At 32.6% G+C, this 21240-nt stretch overlaps 1 protein-coding gene across 3 annotated transcripts; it reads left to right on the plus strand.

Annotated features, from left to right (window-relative positions):
• The first annotated feature begins 14499 nt into the window (after positions 1–14499).
• Positions 14500–20023, plus strand: LOC114182931 (protein LONGIFOLIA 1-like). 3 transcript variants are annotated; one of them, XM_028069742.2, is made up of 6 exons: positions 14500–14681; positions 14938–15267; positions 16658–16713; positions 16789–18651; positions 18754–18895; positions 19034–20023. In XM_028069742.2, exons 2-6 carry the CDS (start codon positions 15114–15116, stop codon positions 19705–19707), a joined length of 2889 nt encoding a protein of 962 aa, XP_027925543.2. In that variant the 5' UTR covers positions 14500–14681; positions 14938–15113; the 3' UTR covers positions 19708–20023. The 3 variants fall into 3 exon arrangements, with proteins under 3 accessions (XP_027925543.2, XP_027925542.2, XP_027925541.2); XM_028069741.2 differs by having other exon boundaries at positions 14500–14668; XM_028069740.2 differs by having other exon boundaries at positions 14500–15267.
• The last annotated feature ends 1217 nt before the right edge of the window (positions 20024–21240 follow it).

Below are 21240 nucleotides of genomic sequence, written 5' to 3' on the forward strand. Positions count from 1 at the left end.
GTTCAAATGATGCACCCGAGAGTTCCACACAGGGTGGTACACGGAAGAGACCCACAGCTTCGGCTCGTAGAAGGGGTCAGCATGAGGCTAATGTGGTTTAGGATGATATTGTTAAGAATGAGGTTTCTGACGTTCCTCGGGAGGACGAGCAGGGCATTGATAACGATGGTGGAGGATTTCCTGGTTGTCCGTATGATACATCTTTATTGACCCGGTACCAGGATCATGTTGCACGCATGATATGGGATGGTCAGGTCAGTAAGAAGTTTTTATATAGGTTTAATTTTGTTATTGTTAAGTACTTTTATTCTTTTTTATTTCTTTTGTTAGGATCGAGCTGTGAAAGTGGTCTCCCATATTAAAAAGGTGAAGAAATTAGGACGTCCTCACCCTTCTGTTGCACCTTTTGTGTTAGCTTCTGGATTATCGCCTTTGTGCGATATTTTATATGAATATGTCGATCTTGGGTTAGTATTGGGTTTCGTGGAGAGATGGCATCCCGAGACTAATACTTTTCATCTACCCATTGGGGAGATGACCATCACTTTGGATGACGTATGGTCACTTCTCCATCTTTCCATCAGTGGAAACTTTTGCTCCACTGAAAATCTTGAATATGAAGAATCTGTTGAGATTTTGACGACACTTCTTGGTGTTGACTAGGCCATGGCTTGTGTGGAGCTTAATGAAAGTCGGGGTGCACAGGTCCGACTTAGCTGGTTGAGAGAGTTGTATGACAACTGTTGTGAAAACGAGCTATGGGAGTTTGCTGCACGTGCATATCTTTTGCACCTTGTCGGGTGCACGATATTTGCTAACAAAAGTGCCACCTATGTTCGTACACATTATCAGTTACCATGACTTGTGGACCACCCTCGCACGTCATAAACAGACCTCTTAACCTTTCAAGAGCCCAAATGAAATTATTTTGCTTTTCACTAGATAAATATGCAAGAGCGGCTGAGAAAGTTAATCCTGTTGAGGTCACACCAACAATCTCAAGTAATGGCAACCGATATTTATTGGTTTTATAGGTACTATCCATTAAGAACACAATATTTAATGAATTTAACAACTTCACAGCATTAGGATGGGTCCAGAACAAATCGCTAACTACATCAGATTCATCAAGACATATACTAAAATGGATGTAGTGATCACGTTCCAACATCAACATTAACTGTTGTAACTCAGTTCTTGAACTTCTTATTGAACGTTTGTACCTATATCTTGCATTATACACTTGCTTCAGGGTTGTAACATTACACTCATCTTTTTCTTTCAGAGTGAGAAGTATATTTGCAGGTTTGACTTGACTTTTAGTTATATCAACAAGCAACGACTGTTCAGTAGACTTCAACCTACCCGCATAGGGGTGACCAACTAGAGTAGATGAGACATTGTGATTATGGTAACCACATTTTACGTTCAACACCCATCCCTCCCCTTGAGAGATGGGTCTCCCTCTCAATCTAAAGGGATAATCACATTTTCTTGTCCTAGATAAACTCGGTTCTGCATCACATTTGTATTTTCTATATTTTCCACCTCTTTCACAACCTAATAATACATGGGTCTTTCTTCCTGGTTGTCCATTATATTTATCTGATCTTAGAATAATGACAACAAATCCAAGATTATAAGCAACCCCTCTGACCCACTTAATCAAATCTTCACGTGTTGGAAAAATATCATCGGTTGTAAAATTAGATGTATAATCTTGTTCGCAGATATCATGAACAAAATCAGAAAAGTTTGACATGAGACTACAATTTAGTTGAGAATCCGCTTGAGAATCCAAGAAACTCAAATAACTAAAATGATGATCTTCCATAATGAACTATAATAAAAATAAAATATTTTAATACGTCAACAAACCAAGGGAACCACATAATACATAAGAATGTTAAAAAAATAATGCATAAAGAATGCAACACGTATCAAAAATTGAAAACTGATTGCATGTCATATTCAAAACTCATTGCATGGTGATATTCAAACAGATTGCATGATTCACGTTAAAAAATTCACCAATCACACAATATACATTCACTGATTACAAAAGCACATGAAACTTGGTGAAACGGATTACAAATTTCGTTTCACATCTTCATGAAACGGATTATGTAATCCGTTTGGCGAAATAATTATACATTTTTGGGACACGGAATACGAATTCCGTTTCAAGAAAGAGAGAAACAAAATTTGAATTCCGTTTTTGGACCTATTAACTGACAGCATTGAAGAATTGAAGAATTTGTCTGTGAATCTGTGACTGTATAAACAACCAACGAATCCTTACATTCTCGTATCTTATATTGTAGAAGCTAAATTGCAAGAATGGTTAGTTCAAAAAAGATCATCCAAATGGCTTCGAACTGGCAGAAAGAGGTCACGAATTACCAAAGGAAGAGACTTCTGTGGCCGAAGACTCATGAAAATGCAGCATCATCAGAGTGGACGAAGGCTAAAAAGGGTCACTTTGTTGTTTACTGCATTGATAAGAAGCCCTGTAGTTTTGGTAGTATCATCCCCAATTGCCTTTGTCATAAATTATTATTGGTGGACGTGGGGGTGTAATTTTGTTATGAATGGAACACAAAGTTGGTGGAGCTTAGGAAACACCAGCCATACATTGCCATGTTAAAAACCTAGATTCTTCAGGCTTTGGTTCGACTTTATTTTCTTAGATTCTCATTCTCACCAACCACAAATAGATGAAAAAAACGTTTAGGGAAAGCACAAACGGATCCCAGAACCCATTTGAGAAAAAAACACATGGAATCGGATTGCAAATTCCGTTTCACACTTCCAGGAAACGGATTACGTAACCCGTTTCGGATAAAATTTTAAATTTTGTGGGAAACGGAATACGAATTCCGTTTCACAAAATAGTGAAACGGATTCTGTAATCCGTTTCAAAAAAAAATTTGCAATTTTTTTTTCGTTTCACGATTTTGTGAAACGGAATTCGTATTCCGTTTCCCACAAAATTTAAAATTTTTCCCAAAACGATTTATGTAATTGTTGGCCTCTTGGCAAGCGTACCAAAAGTCAACTGTAGTATAATGATTTAAAGTAGGAGTGTCGAACCCACGAGGAACGGATTCAATGAAAATTAATAATTATCTCAATCAGCATATATATGCAGAAATTTTAATTCGATGGATTATCAGCAGTTAAACTAAATTGCATAAATAAAATACAGTAAAACAGAAAATTAGTTAAAAGATCAATAAAAGAAACTGGGATTGAATTTCATCTATCTTCCTTGTCTGTAATCTGGATGAATATAATATATATAACATCTGAAAATACCAATATTGATGCACACTCAAAAATCATTTATACCGATCCCTCGCGTATAAAATTCATAAGATTAGTTTCCTGAATATTGATTCCTCACATATTCAACAAACTATCCAACATTACGGTCGAGTGTTAAAAGCAATTGATATATTGAGATCTATTTCTAGCATCACAGTATATCAAGTATCATTGTTCAAATCAGATTTTCAGAAATACTTTCCAGTCAGATCTAAAAATCAAAATCAAAACATCTATTGATCAGATAGAAGTAAGCATTAAGAGCAGAACAATAATACCAATACTGAGTAAAACAGAAATGCTATATATAAATATCACCAGATTACATCCAAGTTCGAGTAGATTACATTCAATCCCAAAGGAGAAGATTAGCCACTCATGGTAGCCAACTAAATCCTATGAGCTAAGAAGAAGAAGAAGAAGAAAATGAGAAATTGTGATGCTCCTGGTAACAGCTCTGCAGCACGGACGTGTTCTTCTCCCCAAATTCCAAGCTGAAAATCTCTTTCTGATGCACGGAGAATATATACCCACGAAGTCTCGCTCAAGCTACCTAAGTCTCGCTTGAGCGAGACAACATTCTTCATCCCAAAGAAAGCCTCTCGCTTGGGCGAGATGTGCTAAAGCCAACATCTCGCTTAGGCAAGCAAGAGTACTTCAAGCTGAAGAAAGGATCTCGCTTAGGCGAGATTGGCAACATCTGAGCTCGCTTGGGCGAGAATGGTGGCAAGAGAGGGTCTCCAGTCTCGCTTAAGCGAGAGTCTGCGTCGCTTAAGCGAGAATGGCGGCAATTGCTTTAGCTTAGGCGAGAATGCTTTGGTTTGAGCGACCTTGACAGCATTCCTTCCCTATTTTCTCTGTTTCTTGCTTTCTCCTTCACTCTTCTTGAGTTCTCTTTAATCTTTCCTGAAAAACACACAAAATAGGATCAAATGATTTCTTTAAATCAAAACTTGGAAGCATGTGATTGAAACTTAGATTTAGGGAGAATCAATATGAAATGAACATCCATTAAAAGCATAAGTGCCAGATTTTGTTATGAATCTTTACTGAATTTTGGCACTTATCAGTAATCCGTTTCGTAAATGTGTGAAACGGATGTAGGAATCTGTTTTATAAAAAATTACGTGTATTTCTTCGAAACAGAGTGTGAAAGCTATTTCATATATTCTGAAACGGAATACGAATGCCGTTTCACATCATACACAGAAAGAAAAAACTTCAGCTCAAGACTCTAACCTGGACAGAACGGAAGTACCACACTTGGAGAGGATGCACGTTACTCACGATAACACCTTTCTTCAAACAACCAACAAATAGCTAACCTTCAACCACCACAAGCACAGAGAGTGAGACACTGACACACTGAGAGAAAAAACTTAAAAGAAATTGAATGAAAGTGATACAAACCTCCAAAGGGGACCACACCACCGGACAAAGAAAGAATGAAGCACACAAAATTGAAAGCTCAGGAGAATGAAACGAGAATGAAATTGTGAAAGGGACCACACGAAACGAGAATGAAACTGAGAAATTTTAAATGAAGGCAGAGTCAAAGAGACACAAACGGAGAAGAAATAGTATTTTGGGGGTGCAAAAGTTGGCGACGCAGTAAATAAAATTTACTGCGTCCCTACCCACTCTCAGCTGTATCTTAATGAAGGACATTATTGTAACTTTTGGGGATACAGAAGAAGTGTTGGAGGTGCATGGAGAAGCGTCCAAATTTAGTTTATCTAAAAGAAATATGGGCCTTAACTCGGCCCACGCGATATCCGCACTCCTCCATCAAAACCAAACACCTGGATTAAGCTGTGATATGCATTCTCACATATCAAAGTTTAAACGAAATCCATTCAAATAAGATGAATCGAAATTAAAATTATCACTCAAAACATAATACAAATCACACAATCTAATTAGCAGTTAAAGTCAACAATTTGTCAAATAAATTCAATTTGTCCTTTAATCTTTGTTTCCAACCTAATCACAGTGCACCTCAATCGAGCCCGGTTTTCTTTTTCCGAATTTTTGTGTGTTATTTTCAACTGAACATTAATAACAAACTGTTTTGATATTTTAAAAATAATTTTAATATATTTTAAAATTTTAAAATTAATAACGATGTATTTTAAAAATATAACAGAAGAATAATATAAATTTTTTTACTTTTTTTAATTTTATTTTACTTGTTTACTTTATTATTGTTATTATTTTTATTTATTATTTTCTTTTTAATTTTTAAAAATATATTTTATTTATTCGGAAGAAATCAGTTCTTAACACAAGGTTTTGTTCATTGGCCATGATGATGGCAGCTTGAACTTGTAGCAGGAATTGATGAGTTCCTTTGAGCACGCCTTTGTACGGTTTTCCAAATCATTGTCTTTGGCGCATTCCCATCACTCTCACTTTCTTTCTTACAATCCTTTCCCATAACCTAAGAATATGTCACTGAATATATTATTGTATACTGAAACACTAATTTAGACGTCATTGATAATCTTACATTATATTATTATAAATTAAGAAACTTATATTTTTATATTAAAATAAATTTTTTAATTCTGTATTTTAATGTAAAATAATAAAATAAAATTCTATTCATAAGTAGTATCTCATGAAAATACAAAGCTATTAAAAAAATGGTGCAAAATGATGCCAATCTTGGGAGTCGTTCCGTTTTGGTATAATTATTGTAACACAAACAACTTAGCCTAAGTGTTGAAGCCATGATTAATATTAACTTTTTTTTACAATGGTAACTATTTTTTAGCATGTTTAATACTATTAGTAGTAGTTGAAGACATGATTCACATTACTAATGTAGATTTTACATATTGCTGTATTGAGAAGTTATAGCATTTGTGGGTACAATTATTATAGACTTATGATTCAGTTTTCGAAGAATAACGTGGTCAATATTTAATTAGGTTTGGAGTAACCTTAAAATTCATCGAACAACAAATTGAACGTTATCGGTGTGCACACCTATGAATAAACACACACACACACACTCAATCTTTTATCTCTTTTTTCGATTACCTATCTTTTATTTGTATAATTAATTTATGAGTTAAATATGATTTTGGTCGGTCTCTTAATTTTTAGTAAATTTTGGAATTAGTTCATTTAAAATTTTTGAACCAATTTAGTCATTCATCTTTTGAAATACGTGAATTTAGTCATTTTAATCAAATTTTGTTAAGTTTATTTGACATTTCAAGCACGTTTCATAATAGTATTTGACTTAACATTAAAACAAAAAATATGTCAAACAATATAAACAACTCAAATATAATTCTGAAATGCATATGAAAGATCAAATAAATCTAACTAAATTTGATTAAAAGAACTAAATTTATGTATTTCGAGAGATGAAAGACTAAATTGGTCCAAAGTTTCGAAATGAACTAATTTCAAAATTCATTGAAAGTCAAGGAACCAAAAACATATTTAACCCTTAATTTATTAACGGCTCGATAGCGAATAAAACATAATGTTCAAGAAAATTAACTATGATAGACTCTAATTTGGCTTTGATACTAGGTTAAAAGTGAACTTTAAGCTTAACTCAATCCTACAAAATCAGCTTGTAAGTATACTCACTTATATATTTTGAATTGACCTTATCTCTAGTAAATGTGACACTTCTACCGTGATTTCATTTAAATTTATACAAAAATATATGAAATGGTTGGAATCATTGAATATCGAAACGACAAGACCAGGAAACAGAATGGAATCTTCATATTTTGAGCCAAAAATGTTGTGAGCTTCGTCGTGGTTGGGGCATGTGAAGATGAAAGCTTTTGATTGTGATGACCTGTGTAGATTGTGGTATTTGATTTCTAACATTCTTATTACTAAGCATATTGTGTGAAACATTTGTTTATATGCAATAAAAAATAAATAGTAGTTAGTCCACGTGAGCACTTATTATTGAGAAAAACTTTAAGGTCTATCTTTTCTCATAAAAGAAGAAAGAATTTGTCAGAAAAATGCAAAGTCCACAATCTTCCACGTGTGATTATTTTGGTACCTGTCAATGGCGAAGCACATTCATATTGATCTTGGTGTTGAAAATGTTGGAAAAGAGAAGCAATATGATTGAGTTATTGGAATTGACCAAGAAAGAAAGGTGTGAGATAAATAAGATATTATGAGTTCTTGCAATTGAATGTGGAATGAGTATGTGCTCCACATGGTAGATTTGAAAAGCTGTCTTCTCATGTGAAGTGATGTATGTAGGAATGGGATAAGATAGAATCAAGGATTCTTTCTCTTAACAATGCTCTGTCCCTTTTTTAATATCTAAACACCCTTTTTGGTCACTTCTTTATTTCATTACAACGTTCTACCTTTGCCTCCCTTTTCAATATCTTTCATTCTTCTAACTCCTCCTTATTTTTCACTCATAAAAAAACGTAAAATCAAAGTATATTTCAATTTTACTTGATTCGTGTCTTAAAAAATGAAAACTTAACTTTTCTTACTCAAATGAATTCAATTCATTAATAACAAATACTATAGGATAGGATTCCTCGCAATCTCATGCAAGAGATAATGTTTTTATTTCATAAATTTATACAAGTTTAATTTTCATAAACTCTTTAAATTTATAATATAATTAATTAATAATAAATAATTGTTTTGGTGAATTAAGAACGTATTAATTGGTGGAGACTTTGATGAGACATGGATGAGAGTAAAGTTGTGTTTGGAATTAAGATGATGTGGATTGCTTAGTGGGCAATAAAAAGTGAGGTAGGTCGTGATGATCCACTTTTTGCATGTGGTTGTGCATCCCTTTTCAAAGTACCACTTCAACTCTCCTACTCCTTTTCTTTAGGTATATATATCACCAATAATCGAATCATCTTTTTTTATCTTTCCATGCATGTCAAGTGCATAACAACCTTTTAATCGATTACATGGTTGAACCTATCTAGTTTTTTCAACATATTTTACTTCTAACCTTTGAATATTTTTAAAGATTTTTTTTTTTGTTTTTCTGAAAACATGTTACTTTTACTTGATTTTAGTGCTTATAAATACATTATTTATTTTTTCTTTTACTCGTTATGAATTTCACTTTTTTAGTACATATAATAATTTTTTTTAGTTTATTTGTATAGATGTGTCCTTAATTTTATTTTAATTTATGTTAATGTGATACGTTTCCTATTTGACTTTATCATTTATTAGCATGTGATTACGATAGCATTATTTTCGTTGTATTTAACGAAATAACGATACATTTCAACATAAAAGAAAATTAATAGAAATAAAATAAACAAAAATCACAAGAATATTATTTTATGATTAGTTAAGCCTTTATTATATTTTTTATTTATGTAATGAGAGGTGAAGAAGTGAAATTTCTAAGTGAATGTGTGAATCTACTTTGTAACTCAATTATAACGTCCATTATCATCTTTACTTTTTTTTTTTTATGTCCATTATTATTTTTATAATATTTTTAAAGAATATTGACATCTAACCAAATGTAATTTTAAATATACCTAAAAATACATTTCAAGTTACATTTTTTTTCTTGAAAACTATGATCCAACGAAAATATTTCCTAAATTATATTCTCTGTAAAAGATTGACCTAATTGTCTCTATCCCATGCATGACAGAACTAAAATATTTCAGGAGTTTCATTTCGTGAGTTGCAAGATTCCATTGCTTTAATGATGATTTAAAAAATAATATAAATTAAAATTTAAATAATGCTTAATACATAATCAGAATTTTAATCTTTTAGTATTTTATTTAATAAATTTTATCATTTTTAATTTTTTTTCTTATATTCTATCTAAAAATTTGAAAACGTTTATCAATTTTTCATATGTAAGAAGTCGTTAAGACATCAAAGTTTAAAACTTTCTTAAATGGCCAAATTTTTATCTTAGAGTAAGTTTTCTTTTCCTTAAATTATTATTATTATTTTCTTTTTCTCTTTATTTTGCATGTGAGATGTAAGATTTGAACTAAGATATTAATCTTTACTCGTTAGTAGTGATATATACTAATTTAAGTCAAAAGTAATATGTTTTATTTGTAAATTCAATCTCTTCGGAAGTTAGTACTTCCTTAAGTTTGCTTAGTTTTAGTTTCCTCCTTCAAGAGTTGAAATTAAAGGTAAAAAAAAAGTTAATATATTGATTTCATTTCAGTTGTGTTGGAATTTCGTAGAAGTTAAGAATATATAAAAACTAGACTAGTGAGATATGGACTTTTGAATTGTTACTGAGGTTTGAAGGAATTGATGGAATTAGGGTATTATAGTAAAACTTTCAATGAATTAATCTATTGATAATTTTGAACTTTAAATACAAGCAACTAATTTGAGTTTGAGATAGTGTTTCTGAATTACCAACACATTATTGATGTTATAAACTATAAAACAAGTTATAATGGTGTTTGTTTGTTGAAAATGTTTAAAAATTTTGATTGATTTTATGTAATGTAGTTTAGGCAAAAATAAAACTAAGATATCAAACTTGTTTTATGGTGTTTTTATCACTTGAGTGACAATTTTAGTTCAAGTGAAAGATCCTTTACTCAAGCAAGAGAAAGATAGAAAATAATATTTTTTTTTCTAGATAATTTCCACGCTAGCAAATTATGTTAAATAAATGACATGTAATTGATGATTAATGTATTTCGGATAGATGTTAATGGATAATTTGTCGTGTTTATTTTCTAATATCAAAATATGTGAGTTATGATTTGAAATATGAAAATTTTAATTAAGTGGTTTTATATTTATGTAAATACAAAATAAATTTTGCATTGATAACACACACATATAGATACATTACGTACGTTTTTTTTTTTTTTTTTTACATTTATAACATCAACTTTCTAATTGAAGGACAAAAAAGTAAATACATCTCTTTAGATTTGGTTCTCAATTTAAATTAGAGTTTATTATACCTTGAAACTAACATTTAATATAAATGTAAATTTTGTCACAATAAAACTTTTAATACGCAAAGGCTAAGAAAATTTGTATTTAAATTTTATTCTAATTGTAATTTATATTTTGTTGTCATTACTCTTTCCAATCCCATTTATTAAAAGCACTAAATGATCTATGTTTATATTTTTTTTCCAAATTTATTTTACTTACTTTTAATAAATTCATATATTTTTTTACACGATTGAACCCATTTATTGAACTCGTGACCTTCTTAACATGTGACCTCCCCAAACGGTAGCCTCATTTGATAAATAATATGGACCAAACCAAACACATTGGTTCGGATTGGACTTTCTGAGTTTAAATTCGACTGAACCTATTTGATGCTAAGTCTTAGAGATAAGTGTTTCAAGTTCCACTAGTTTTTTATTCTAGGCTTCTACTATTGTTTTTCTTTTCTAAAAAACATACTCATTAAATGATGTTATATAATCAATTTTTTTCTATTTGGTCTCCTTTACCTTGTTGGTATCTAAATATCATGATTGTAAATTTAATTCTATTAGCATTTTGGGTGAATGACTCTCATTTATTGCTTTCACAGATACAGTGTGCAGATATCTCTGGTTTAAGCTAGAAGCTACTCGTTGATTATGTACCTGTGCAAAATCATGATAACAATGCAAATTACTTTTTCTGAACCACTCAAACTTGTGAAGGAAAACTACAATTCCCTCTCATCTTTAATTTACCATTCTAAAAAAAAAAAGTTAGATACTATAAAATGAAATGTGGTAGCATTTATAATTTACAGGACAATACCATTCATGGATATGTAACATATGCTTCTTTGACGAAGAGCACTCAGGTGCACAGAACTTAGCATATATATGTAGTAGTTGCCCTCTTGGTCAAAAACCTATAACATATAGCTCACTGGTTAATTTGGTGAATATGCAACTATTAATGGTCTAAAATGATCATTATGCAGCTCCATTATGAGCATTTTGTTAGCCAAAATTTACCATTACATACGTAAGACGAATATTCAGGTAGCACTTTTAGCTCAGCGACAAAATTTAAAGACCTCAGATAAGCTTTGCCATAATAGAAAAAGCACCATTGTGATGCTTGAGTAAGTGTCTCTCTAGCATTAATGTGATGATAATGTCTATACTATGCAGAATTTGGGAAAGCTAGCCATAGCTTGGTGTGTATTTTGATTAGTACATAATCTAAAGTGAGATCAATTAGTATAATCTTTTAGATAGATTTAAATTGAAATACAAGTTTGATTCTACATTTGAAATTTGTTGAGTTAATTAACTTTCTTTTATAAAGTGTTACTAGTAACTTATTTGTAAAATTTCCATCAAAGGACTTAGTTTTAAACAAATACATTCGAACACAAATCAATTTTGACTAAAATAAGTTCTACTTGAAACACACCTAATTATGCCACATTAAAAACAATTAACAGAAAATACCTGTATACCTATACAAGTATTTTATAAACACTTCTAATCATATTTATAATAAGTTTCTTAGTATTTTTTAACTTGCAGTAATTTTTATGATTAAATTTCTGACATAATTTTTGTGTGTAATTCACTTGACTAACTAAATTGTTTACTAAAAATCTCCCAATCAGTACTCAATGTTTTATAAGACAACAATTTGTATTATTAGCCGCAAACAAGTGCTTAATATGATAATTAATCTTATGTATTTGTAATTCCCGTACGTATAATTCGAAATCCAATAAATAAAGACCCGAGATCGTGGGTGTTTAAAGTTAGCCTAGCTGATTTGTACAATCATTCCAATTATTGTCCTTGGTTAAGTTAATAATAGAGTTTAAGTTGTATATATTCTAGTTTTATGTTATCTACTAATTAAAAATAACCTAATTTTTTAAAATAATATAAAAATGAATAATACAATTCATGATAAAACTAACACATTCTATTTGAATTCTTAACTATCTAAAAGGAATAAGACATTGATGTGGCGTTCTAAGAATTTGTGCATTATATATTTGTAATCAACATATCAGAAGCATCGATTGTACAACTGTGTTGTGAAGCGTAGGACGTATCTTACATTATTAAAAAGCATATTGCACATGTAAACCATATAGTATTTTCTTGGATGCATGTGAAAGAGGGCTATATAAATATGCTTTAACTGCAGGTTGTTACGTAATCTCTTACATTATAGACATTCAAATCTAGTATATTCATATATGTATAATCTCTCAATCGTTTATAAAGATCAATTTGTATTTTCTTCAATATATAGCAGTCCTACATATATATATGAGCCACTTATAATGCCAATTTTATTTTAAGTAGAGTGAAGAAAAGACGTAACATTTGAGGTGCTATCGAGTTTAGAAAGTGATGGGTGGTATTTCCCACATTTAGATCGTGATGGATAATCACACGTTAGCATTTCCATGATGATGGTGCTTGAATTCATGTTAGTGAAGGGGTAGATTCTTTCAGCGTTGGACCTATTTCTTTTTCCTGCTTTTACTAGTTTGCACAGGGAAGAAAATTTTACTGGTTTCAGAAAACAAACAATGAAACCTCCAGAAAGGAAAAAGCCTCAGTAACCTGTTTCAACTCTTTCTTTACAATTACTTTTCTTTAGTTCTACCAAACATGCACATCTTCTAAGTGGTTTATACATCATTCTAAAGTTAAAAAATGTGTGTTTGAATATAAAGCAAGGAGCTAAGATATATAATAACAAATAATCAGTTTAATTTAGAGAAATAAATGAAGTATTTTTAAAAAGTGTGTTTATGATGATGATCTCGATGAAAATGACTTGGGAAGAAAACTCGTGTTTAATCTAATAGGTGAAGCTTGACCAATAGGTTTTTATTTGATGAAAGAAAAAATGCAGAGAGGTGAGTGAAGTGTAACTCATGCAGTACCAATGACAGCGATGATGCACTAACAAGGTGGTCCTATATCAGTAATGTGGCAGCAGAAACACACCAAAACTTTGCGGCGGAAACACTACACAGTGTTTAAAAGGACTCCCTCAAGATTTTATCCTAATCTCCCATATTCATTGTTCTGGAAATGCTAATGGTCCAAACACATTCCTAGACTTTGTAACTGTCAAGCTTTGCATGATAGTATTTGTGACACATTGGAGCAGGACCACATTTATGCTGAAATGTATCAACTAAAAAGCACCTAACCCACCACCTCACTGCACTGGGAGTGGACACTCTTGTTACTTTCTAGGTTAGCAAATGCATCGGGTTGAATAACTACAATAACAATAGCTTTCTTCAATTCCCATTTTCACCAACATGTGACGACTTTCAGAGAATTGAATGCAGAGATATTCATTTATGTCACTGTGTGTGGCTTGCAAGTGCAATGCGATTCCCCCAGCAGAAAGGTAAATGTGTATGTGACATTGATGTAATAAATATAGTTGGGTAGGCAAAACAAAAGTTTAATAAGGGTGTTTTGCACTTTGGATGGCAAAGTGAAATAAGATCCATTTTGAGGGCAGGTCCCAAGTATGGAGAAAAAGGTGAGAAGAGATGAAGGGCAATTTGGTGAAAAGTGTGTGTGAGAATGGTTGAACAAGGGGTTTAGATCCTGCAGGCTTTCGCTGAATATCTGTATTCACTTTTGTTGTTTAAATTTGCTTTTTTGTTTTGGTACAAAATCCACTTCTTACTTCTACATGTTATTTTTTTCTTTGAGTCTGACAAACTCCACATGCTCATGGAGAGAGGTTGAAGGCACAGTCCCACCCACGTTGTTTTGTCCACATGGAAGTGCTACGAAATGACCAAAGACCAGACCTCATTAACCTGTCCCACTTACCCTTCCTCTTTCTTTATTAATTCAACATTTTACTTTTCCTTCTTACAATTCACTAACTTCATTATAAGTGTAAATCTCAAATTTAAATCTTATGAACATAATTCAACTATAAATCACGTAAAACTATACAATATCATAGACATATTATGCACTGATTTCCTTCAAAAATAAGTTAGAAATTGAGTATTTTTGTTTAACTATGAAAGACTTTCTCCCTCTTTAAGGCACTCAGATTTTGATACCCCAAATTCCACCCATTTCCCCTCTCTCTTACGTAATGTAATTAAAAGGTTGTCTCTACTTCTTATATTATACTATACTATATTCTAAGCAACCTGTTTTTCAACATTTGCCTCACATATATAATAATTACAACGCCTCTCTCACCCAACCCAACACAATACACTCTGGCTTCTGCACCTGCTGAGATAACAAAAAACAAAAGCAATCCTTTTATTCTGTGGGAAAACCCAGAGAAAATTAACAAAACATCTCTCTTCTTGGGTGCCTCAATTTTCTTCACTTTCTGCATTGTTATTCACTAGAAGGTGGATGCTAGCGGTAGCACTTTGTGATTCCTTTGTTTCCACTCCTCTTTTTTGTTCCATCTGTTTCTGCAGTGCATAATATTCTCTTCGCTGCATCTCATTCTTCTCCCTTTGCTTCTGTCCACACTTTTGTACACATGCACACACATGTAACACACAAAAAAACAACCCTTCATGAAATTTGCATGTCCAAGTCTTCATATTTCAGCACACAGTATGCAAATTCTTGTCACTATCTTGTTTTGAAACTTTAAACTCTTATGGGTCAGGTCCTGCGCTGAGTCATCTTCACAATTCAAATCCTTTTGCCTCCACTGAATCCTAGAAACACAAGATCTCTCTCTTCTTAGGAACATGGTTGTTGTTGTTCTTGTTGTTGTTACTGCTGCGACTTAACATAATAAGCCTTGCGGAGTCTGCAAAGTTGAAGGTTGAGAAAGAAAATATGTCTGGACAGTCTTTGAAATCCTTGAAGGATGAAAACCCAGATTTGCAGAAGCAAATTGGGTGCATCACTGGATTTTTTCAGCTCTTTGACCGCCACCGTTTCCTCACCGGCCAACGCTCCGGCACCTGCATTCAGCACAGGCCAACTTCAGGTATTCTGTGATATACTTGTTTCTGTTCAGAGTTTTGAAAGTGATACAATGATGCTAGCAAGGTTTTAAATCCACAACGAGGCTTTCACCGCGTTTCTTCATATAATGGAAAAACTGCAAAAACACAATTGATGCAACTACCGTTATAAACTTAAAAACTGAAAAACCCTTGATGTTACAGTCAGATTTATCAACTTGGGTGTTAGCACTTTTTAGATTTTGATATCTTTTTGGTAGATGTTGGGGGCAGAGAAAATTTGATTTACATGCATACTAAAATTAAGGCAAATGGTTAAGCAAACAAATTAGTATTTTTATTAACGTGGAAAGTGTTTAGGTACACGTACAAAATTTCTCTGCAATCTCGTATATCGAGATAGAGAAATGCTGCAAGTTTGTTGGTTCAATTGCTTCTAGTTGTGTCCTGAGTATATGTTGAATTTTTTGTATGCATTACCAAAATATTATTTTTATTAGAATCCGCTTTCTCCTACATTAATTTTCAGAAACAAAAAACCTATTTCAATCTGTCAGGAACTTGTCCTCGCACAGAGCTCTTTTTTCAATTTAATTTCTTCATTTTTATTTTTGCTTTTCAAGGGGAGTTAAAGTTTGTTTATTTAGTGGTTTCAACTTAGATTATGGCTGTTTTTCCATCCTGTTTCCTAGTCTTTAAATTTTTTTTTGGTTGCTGATCTAAGAAAATCACATTTTGGTGAAACTTCTTATATTTCATCTTCTAACGAATATATAAATTTAGTGGACAACTTTAGGTTTGATAATGCAAGTAACTGTAATTAAATTTCGGAGCTGTAGTTTTTTTTTATCTGCTTTTGAAAAATATGTTCTTTTTCTACATATTTTGAATTTGGCTGATAAAAATTCTGTAGGGAGTTTCCTCTGTAGTTTCTGTAATTTGCATAATCCATTATAATATAAGAATCTGAGTACTTTTCCCCTTTTGAAGTCTAAGATAGAAGATGCTCAATATACGAAACTCGAAAATTTTCTAATGTATAAAAAAAATACTTTTTAAAAGCGACACATTGCAGAATATATGGATTTGTTTCTTTTTCCTCATTCAATGCAACATGGGTGCTTGAAGTTGCTTCAAAATCTCCGAAGTAGAACGTCATTCTACTAAAAACCAAAAACGTATCGTTCTGTGTTCTGATTTTTCCATGCATGAAAAATTTGTGTCTCAACATCCTTGTTTCTCACACAACTTCCAAATTTCTGCTGAATCAAAAACCTTAAAAGTCATATCATTGATCTGTGACTTATGGAGCTTCAGCATGTTTGAAAATGGATTTAGGAAAACTTAACCTTTGACAAAATATTCCGCTGTACTTTCTTCTAACTTCTAAGTAAAAATTCCTTCACTTCTCAGGTGCAAGCAGTTATGAAATTAAAGAGCTCAATGGTACAATGCTGAAGAAAACTAAGGTAAGATAGCAGTAGTCTGACTCTTCTGCAGAATTTTAGAAAAAATCTGTTAAACATTTGTATCGATCGGTGCAGGCAAAGAATCTGAAGGATGCTAGAGAAAAGCAACAATTCTCCACAGAATCATCCATAACTTCTTTGTCTTCATCCTCTTGTTCATCTAGCATGTCATCCCTTGAGTTTAACAGAACCATTCAGATGCAATCATCATCAAGAAATCAGACAAGAATTCCTGAACATACAAATTCAAAAGTAGCAAAGAAGCAACTTGATACCTCACGCCATGAATCCCTCCATTTCAACCATATTGTCAAAGACTCAATGCATAAAGAAGCTCAAGGATTGTCTGTGAGAACTGTGGCTGAAGAGGAAAAGAAGGGTCACACTAATACCTTGAAACTCATAGACTCTCCCCGGCCTCTGCGGTCACAAAAATCTGTCAATGTAGGAGTTACAGTTGCCGGCGAACAATTCCACACTCTTGCCAAGTCCAAGAAAACACCTTGGGACTCACCAAGGCTCTCTTATGATGAAACATTCAAATCTGCCACAAAGCATAAGGAATTCCCAAGGCTTTCCTTGGACAGCAGAGAAGGGTCCAATAGAGGTTCCAATGAAGGAAACAAGTCTCGCAACCTGTTGAAGGGTCAGCAGAAAGGTTATGCAAAGAGTTCTAGCACAATGATTAACCAGCTGCAAGAACCAGAAACTTCCAAAAGATCTTCCAGTGTTGTAGCAAAGTTGATGGGACTTGAAGCCCTCCCGGAGCGTGCACAAACTTGTGGGAGTCCAATTGGAACTTCTAGGTTCTCTAGCACATGTGATGAAGATATGCACCACCAAAAATTCACCTTGCCTCAATTTAGAAAGGCTGATTCAATCACAAATGAGAAGCCTTATTCACGATTTGCACTAGAATCAACTCCTTGGAGGCAACCTGATGCAATCCAAAGTTCTCAATTACAAACTTCCAAGGGTTGTGAATCTGATGTAAAAGCCTCAAAGACCTCTCTCACGGTATATGGGGAAATTGAGAAAAGGGTGGCAGAACTTGAGTTCAAAAAGTCTGGAAAGGATCTCAGAGCCCTTAAACACATTCTTGAAGCAATGCAGAGACGTAAAGATTCGTTAGACATTGCCAGAGATCAGGCTTCAAATTCTCCATCTGACAATAAGAATAGTACTAATACCAGTGAAAGCTCGAACTTACAAAGCCCACGAGTACGACAGAAAGATCTTGTATCTGTCACGGTTGAGATGTCAAATTCTAACCGTGGTAGTAAACTGCCAATTGTCATCATGAAACCTGCGAAAGTTGCTAGAAAAGTCAATAGTCCTTCTCCTACAGAACTATCAGTTCATGGAAAATCTGGTGTCAACAAGTGTTCTTCTAGCAATCCAACAAATGGAAGATTGGTTGACAAGAATAGTGCTAAAGGCATAAGTTCAACAAAAAATATCAAGGATCCTTTGGGCCAACAGGTTCGTCCATCATATAAAAACTTGAGAACTTCAAAATTGATGCAATCCTTGGAAGTTTCTCAAGACAAGACTGGAGAATGCACCACCAGTTCTGGTTATATAACTGTGTCTGGGAGCCCCAGATTACAAAAGAAGTTTGGTCTGGAGAGGTGTTCACGACCAACCAGTTCATCATCGGATTCCTGCATTAACAGAAGAGAGCACAATACTCAACCTGTGGAATTGTCTTCTCCAAGTACAACACCAAGACATAAGTTCTCCAGTTTGCAGCAAATAAATGAACGTTTCAGTGAGATCAGTAGTAACTGGAGGAATTTAAAGCACCATGTTAATGTCATTTCGGACTTAGACGACAAAAGAAACTCGACCGGTCATAGTGAGATTGAAGTCATTCGAATTGATCAAACTGGAAAGATCATTAGCTCCTCCATCCAGCTGAGTTGCATGCATCAAAATGTAAGTATTTCTGCCTTGCAGAGTAACATTTTGCAACTGTATCAACTGGTTAAACATTGTTTTTGTTGAACAGAATGAATTTAACATTCTTTTGTTGATCAGAATGCATTTGAAGAGTTGAGGAAGGCTGAGACAATGGTTACTGCGGAACAACCAAGTCCTGTGTCTGTTCTTGATGCTGCATTCTATAGAGATGACCCACCATCTCCTGTGAAAAAGAAACCAGACATCTCAAAATACTCAGGTAAGCAACAAAGATTGAATCAAGGATAATCTAAATCATTTATCTGTATCACTACTCATACACATTTTAGTGGTTTTACATAAATAATACAGGGAAGAATTCTGAGTTACATTTTGGTTTTCTTCAAATATTCTGCAGTAGGTGAAGCTCAAAGCACTGATGGTGACAGTGAAGAGAACTCAGTGGATATACTTCAAGAAATTGACTGGATTGAAGAGAAATTCATCAATTTCAATAACACTAAGCACCCTGACCATAAGTATATAACAGAAATACTGATAGCATCAGGTCTGCTGAGTGGCCACAGCTCCAGCCAGATATTTCACTCGCCGGGTCATTTGATTAATCCAAAGTTGTTCTTTGCACTTGAACAAGAGAAGACAAAGAAAAGACATTTCAACATTGAAGACAGTGCCAGGTTAAAAAATCCTGAGCAGATACAAAGAAAACTCATATTTGATGTTGTCAATGACATTTTAGTTCAAAAGCTGATATTGGATAGTTCTTCTGCATTATTGTGGTGCCAACCAAGTGAGTTTGCAAGCACAAGAACAAAAGGGCAGAAGCTATTGGATGAACTGTGCACAGAAATAGATCAGTTGCAGCCTCAATATGGGAATGTCGGTTTAGCTCATGAGGATGAGAATTTGAAGCATCACCATGCAATTTGGACCAACTGTTGCACTGAGACACCAAATGTTGTGTTGGATATTGAACGTTTGATCTTTAAGGATTTGATAACCGAGGTTGTGAGAGGTGAAGTAGCAAACCACACTGGTACACATTGCAGGCAACTAGTGTTTTTCAAGTAGGAATTTTAGCTCAAAAGTATGAGGGTAAAAGAGAATATACCTAGTTGTGTAGTCTTTCATGTTTCACTTTTCTAATCTAGCTACTCATGATATATAGTTTGATGGGTAATAAGCTGCTTAATTGGCAGTTTCACTTGTTTTTGTATAAATTGTTTCCACGTTTACCTTTGCCATTGCTGTCTTTCTTCATGTATTTGCATAGTCAATGTTCGTAAATACATGAAGAAATATAGACAAATCTATATCAGTGGTGTGAACTGTGACAAGCTGTTGAAAATATGCAGAGTGTTACATATAAATCTTTCTTCTTTTTTAATTCAGTCTGAATCCTAATAAAACAACAAACATCGTGGTGTAAAGTCTTCATTTATTGATTTAAAAAAGAAAAAATATGTTATACAAAATAATTTTATACTGTGATTTAGTAACAACTTGTAATTTATTGATTTTAACATTCATTTTAAAAGGTATATAAACGGATATTTTTATCTAATTGAGTTTAATATTATCATAAAGTGATTGACTATATGGTAAAGTGGGTAATAATTTTATTTGATAAATATTTAATACCCTCTACATTTTTATATATAAACAAGTAAATTCGCACGAATTAAAAATATCTGTTAGTTTTGTTAAATTTTACTACTCTCCTGATATTTTTTCTAATTATTGCATTATAAAAACGGGAGAACATATTATAACGGTGCAACCAAGGTCAAATATTAATTTTGTGCTGGAAATTTAATATTGAGTTTCCTCCAACAATTTTAGTGCCTAGAGTAAAATTTGTTTATAGTATTTGAGAAAAAAAATATATTGTTTTTGTCTTATAAACGAGAATAGTGAGAATAATAGTTAATCAACTGTGAAACAAAATAACCATATTTAGAAACATAATTAATTATGTATGCCCGAAATATAATAATCAACAGTTCATTCAAAATGACCATATTTGATCTATATATAAGAACTTAAGAAGTCTATTGCAGTTACAACTTGGATTATTTTTTAAGTGTCTTTTTTTTTTCTACAACAATTAGTAATCTATTCAAAATAACTACATTCGATCTATATGAACTGTATAGCATTTATAATTTTCATTTATTTTTTAAAAAAAGAAACCTGTTTAGCTACTTTTGATTTTACTCTCCTTCCAACCACTTTTGTTTTTCTTACACAAAATACATGAGATCTCATTTAAATATCTGAAAGTGACATTAACCAAGAAATGCTATATTGTTTTGTTTGTATAATTCTTTTTTAATTTTTTTATCCCCTGTATTAGTTACTTTTATTTCCACTGTCATAATAATTGAATACATTTATTAAAAGTTAGACAAGAAGTATTTTTTTTGAAAAAGAAAAAGATTTAATTTGTCTTTCAATTTTAAGTTTGTGAATAATATTAATTACTTTTTCTTAATTGAAATGAAAGATGCATTAAATCATTTTCTTTTTCAAAAATTTGAGTCTTTTATAAAAATGGAGTAATTTGAATCTTCTTTCTTATGTTTCTACTTTTTCCTTGAAACA

Source organism: Vigna unguiculata, chromosome 5 (assembly GCF_037176805.1).
Source record: "Vigna unguiculata cultivar grain cowpea cultivar isolate G323 ecotype 2 chromosome 5, ASM3717680v1, whole genome shotgun sequence".
NCBI classification, from domain to species: Eukaryota; Viridiplantae; Streptophyta; class Magnoliopsida; order Fabales; family Fabaceae; genus Vigna; species Vigna unguiculata.

Excerpts from the sequence above, each read along its gene's own strand:
- LOC114182931 (XM_028069740.2), top strand. The coding sequence starts at position 15,114 with ATGTCTGGACAGTCTTTGAAATCCTTGAAGGATGAAAACCCAGATTTG. Across the intron at positions 15,268-16,657 it reads TCAGCACAGGCCAACTTCAG|GTGCAAGCAGTTATGAAATT; the intron begins GTATTCTGTGAT and ends TTCACTTCTCAG. Across the intron at positions 18,896-19,033 it reads AGACATCTCAAAATACTCAG|TAGGTGAAGCTCAAAGCACT; the intron begins GTAAGCAACAAA and ends AATATTCTGCAG.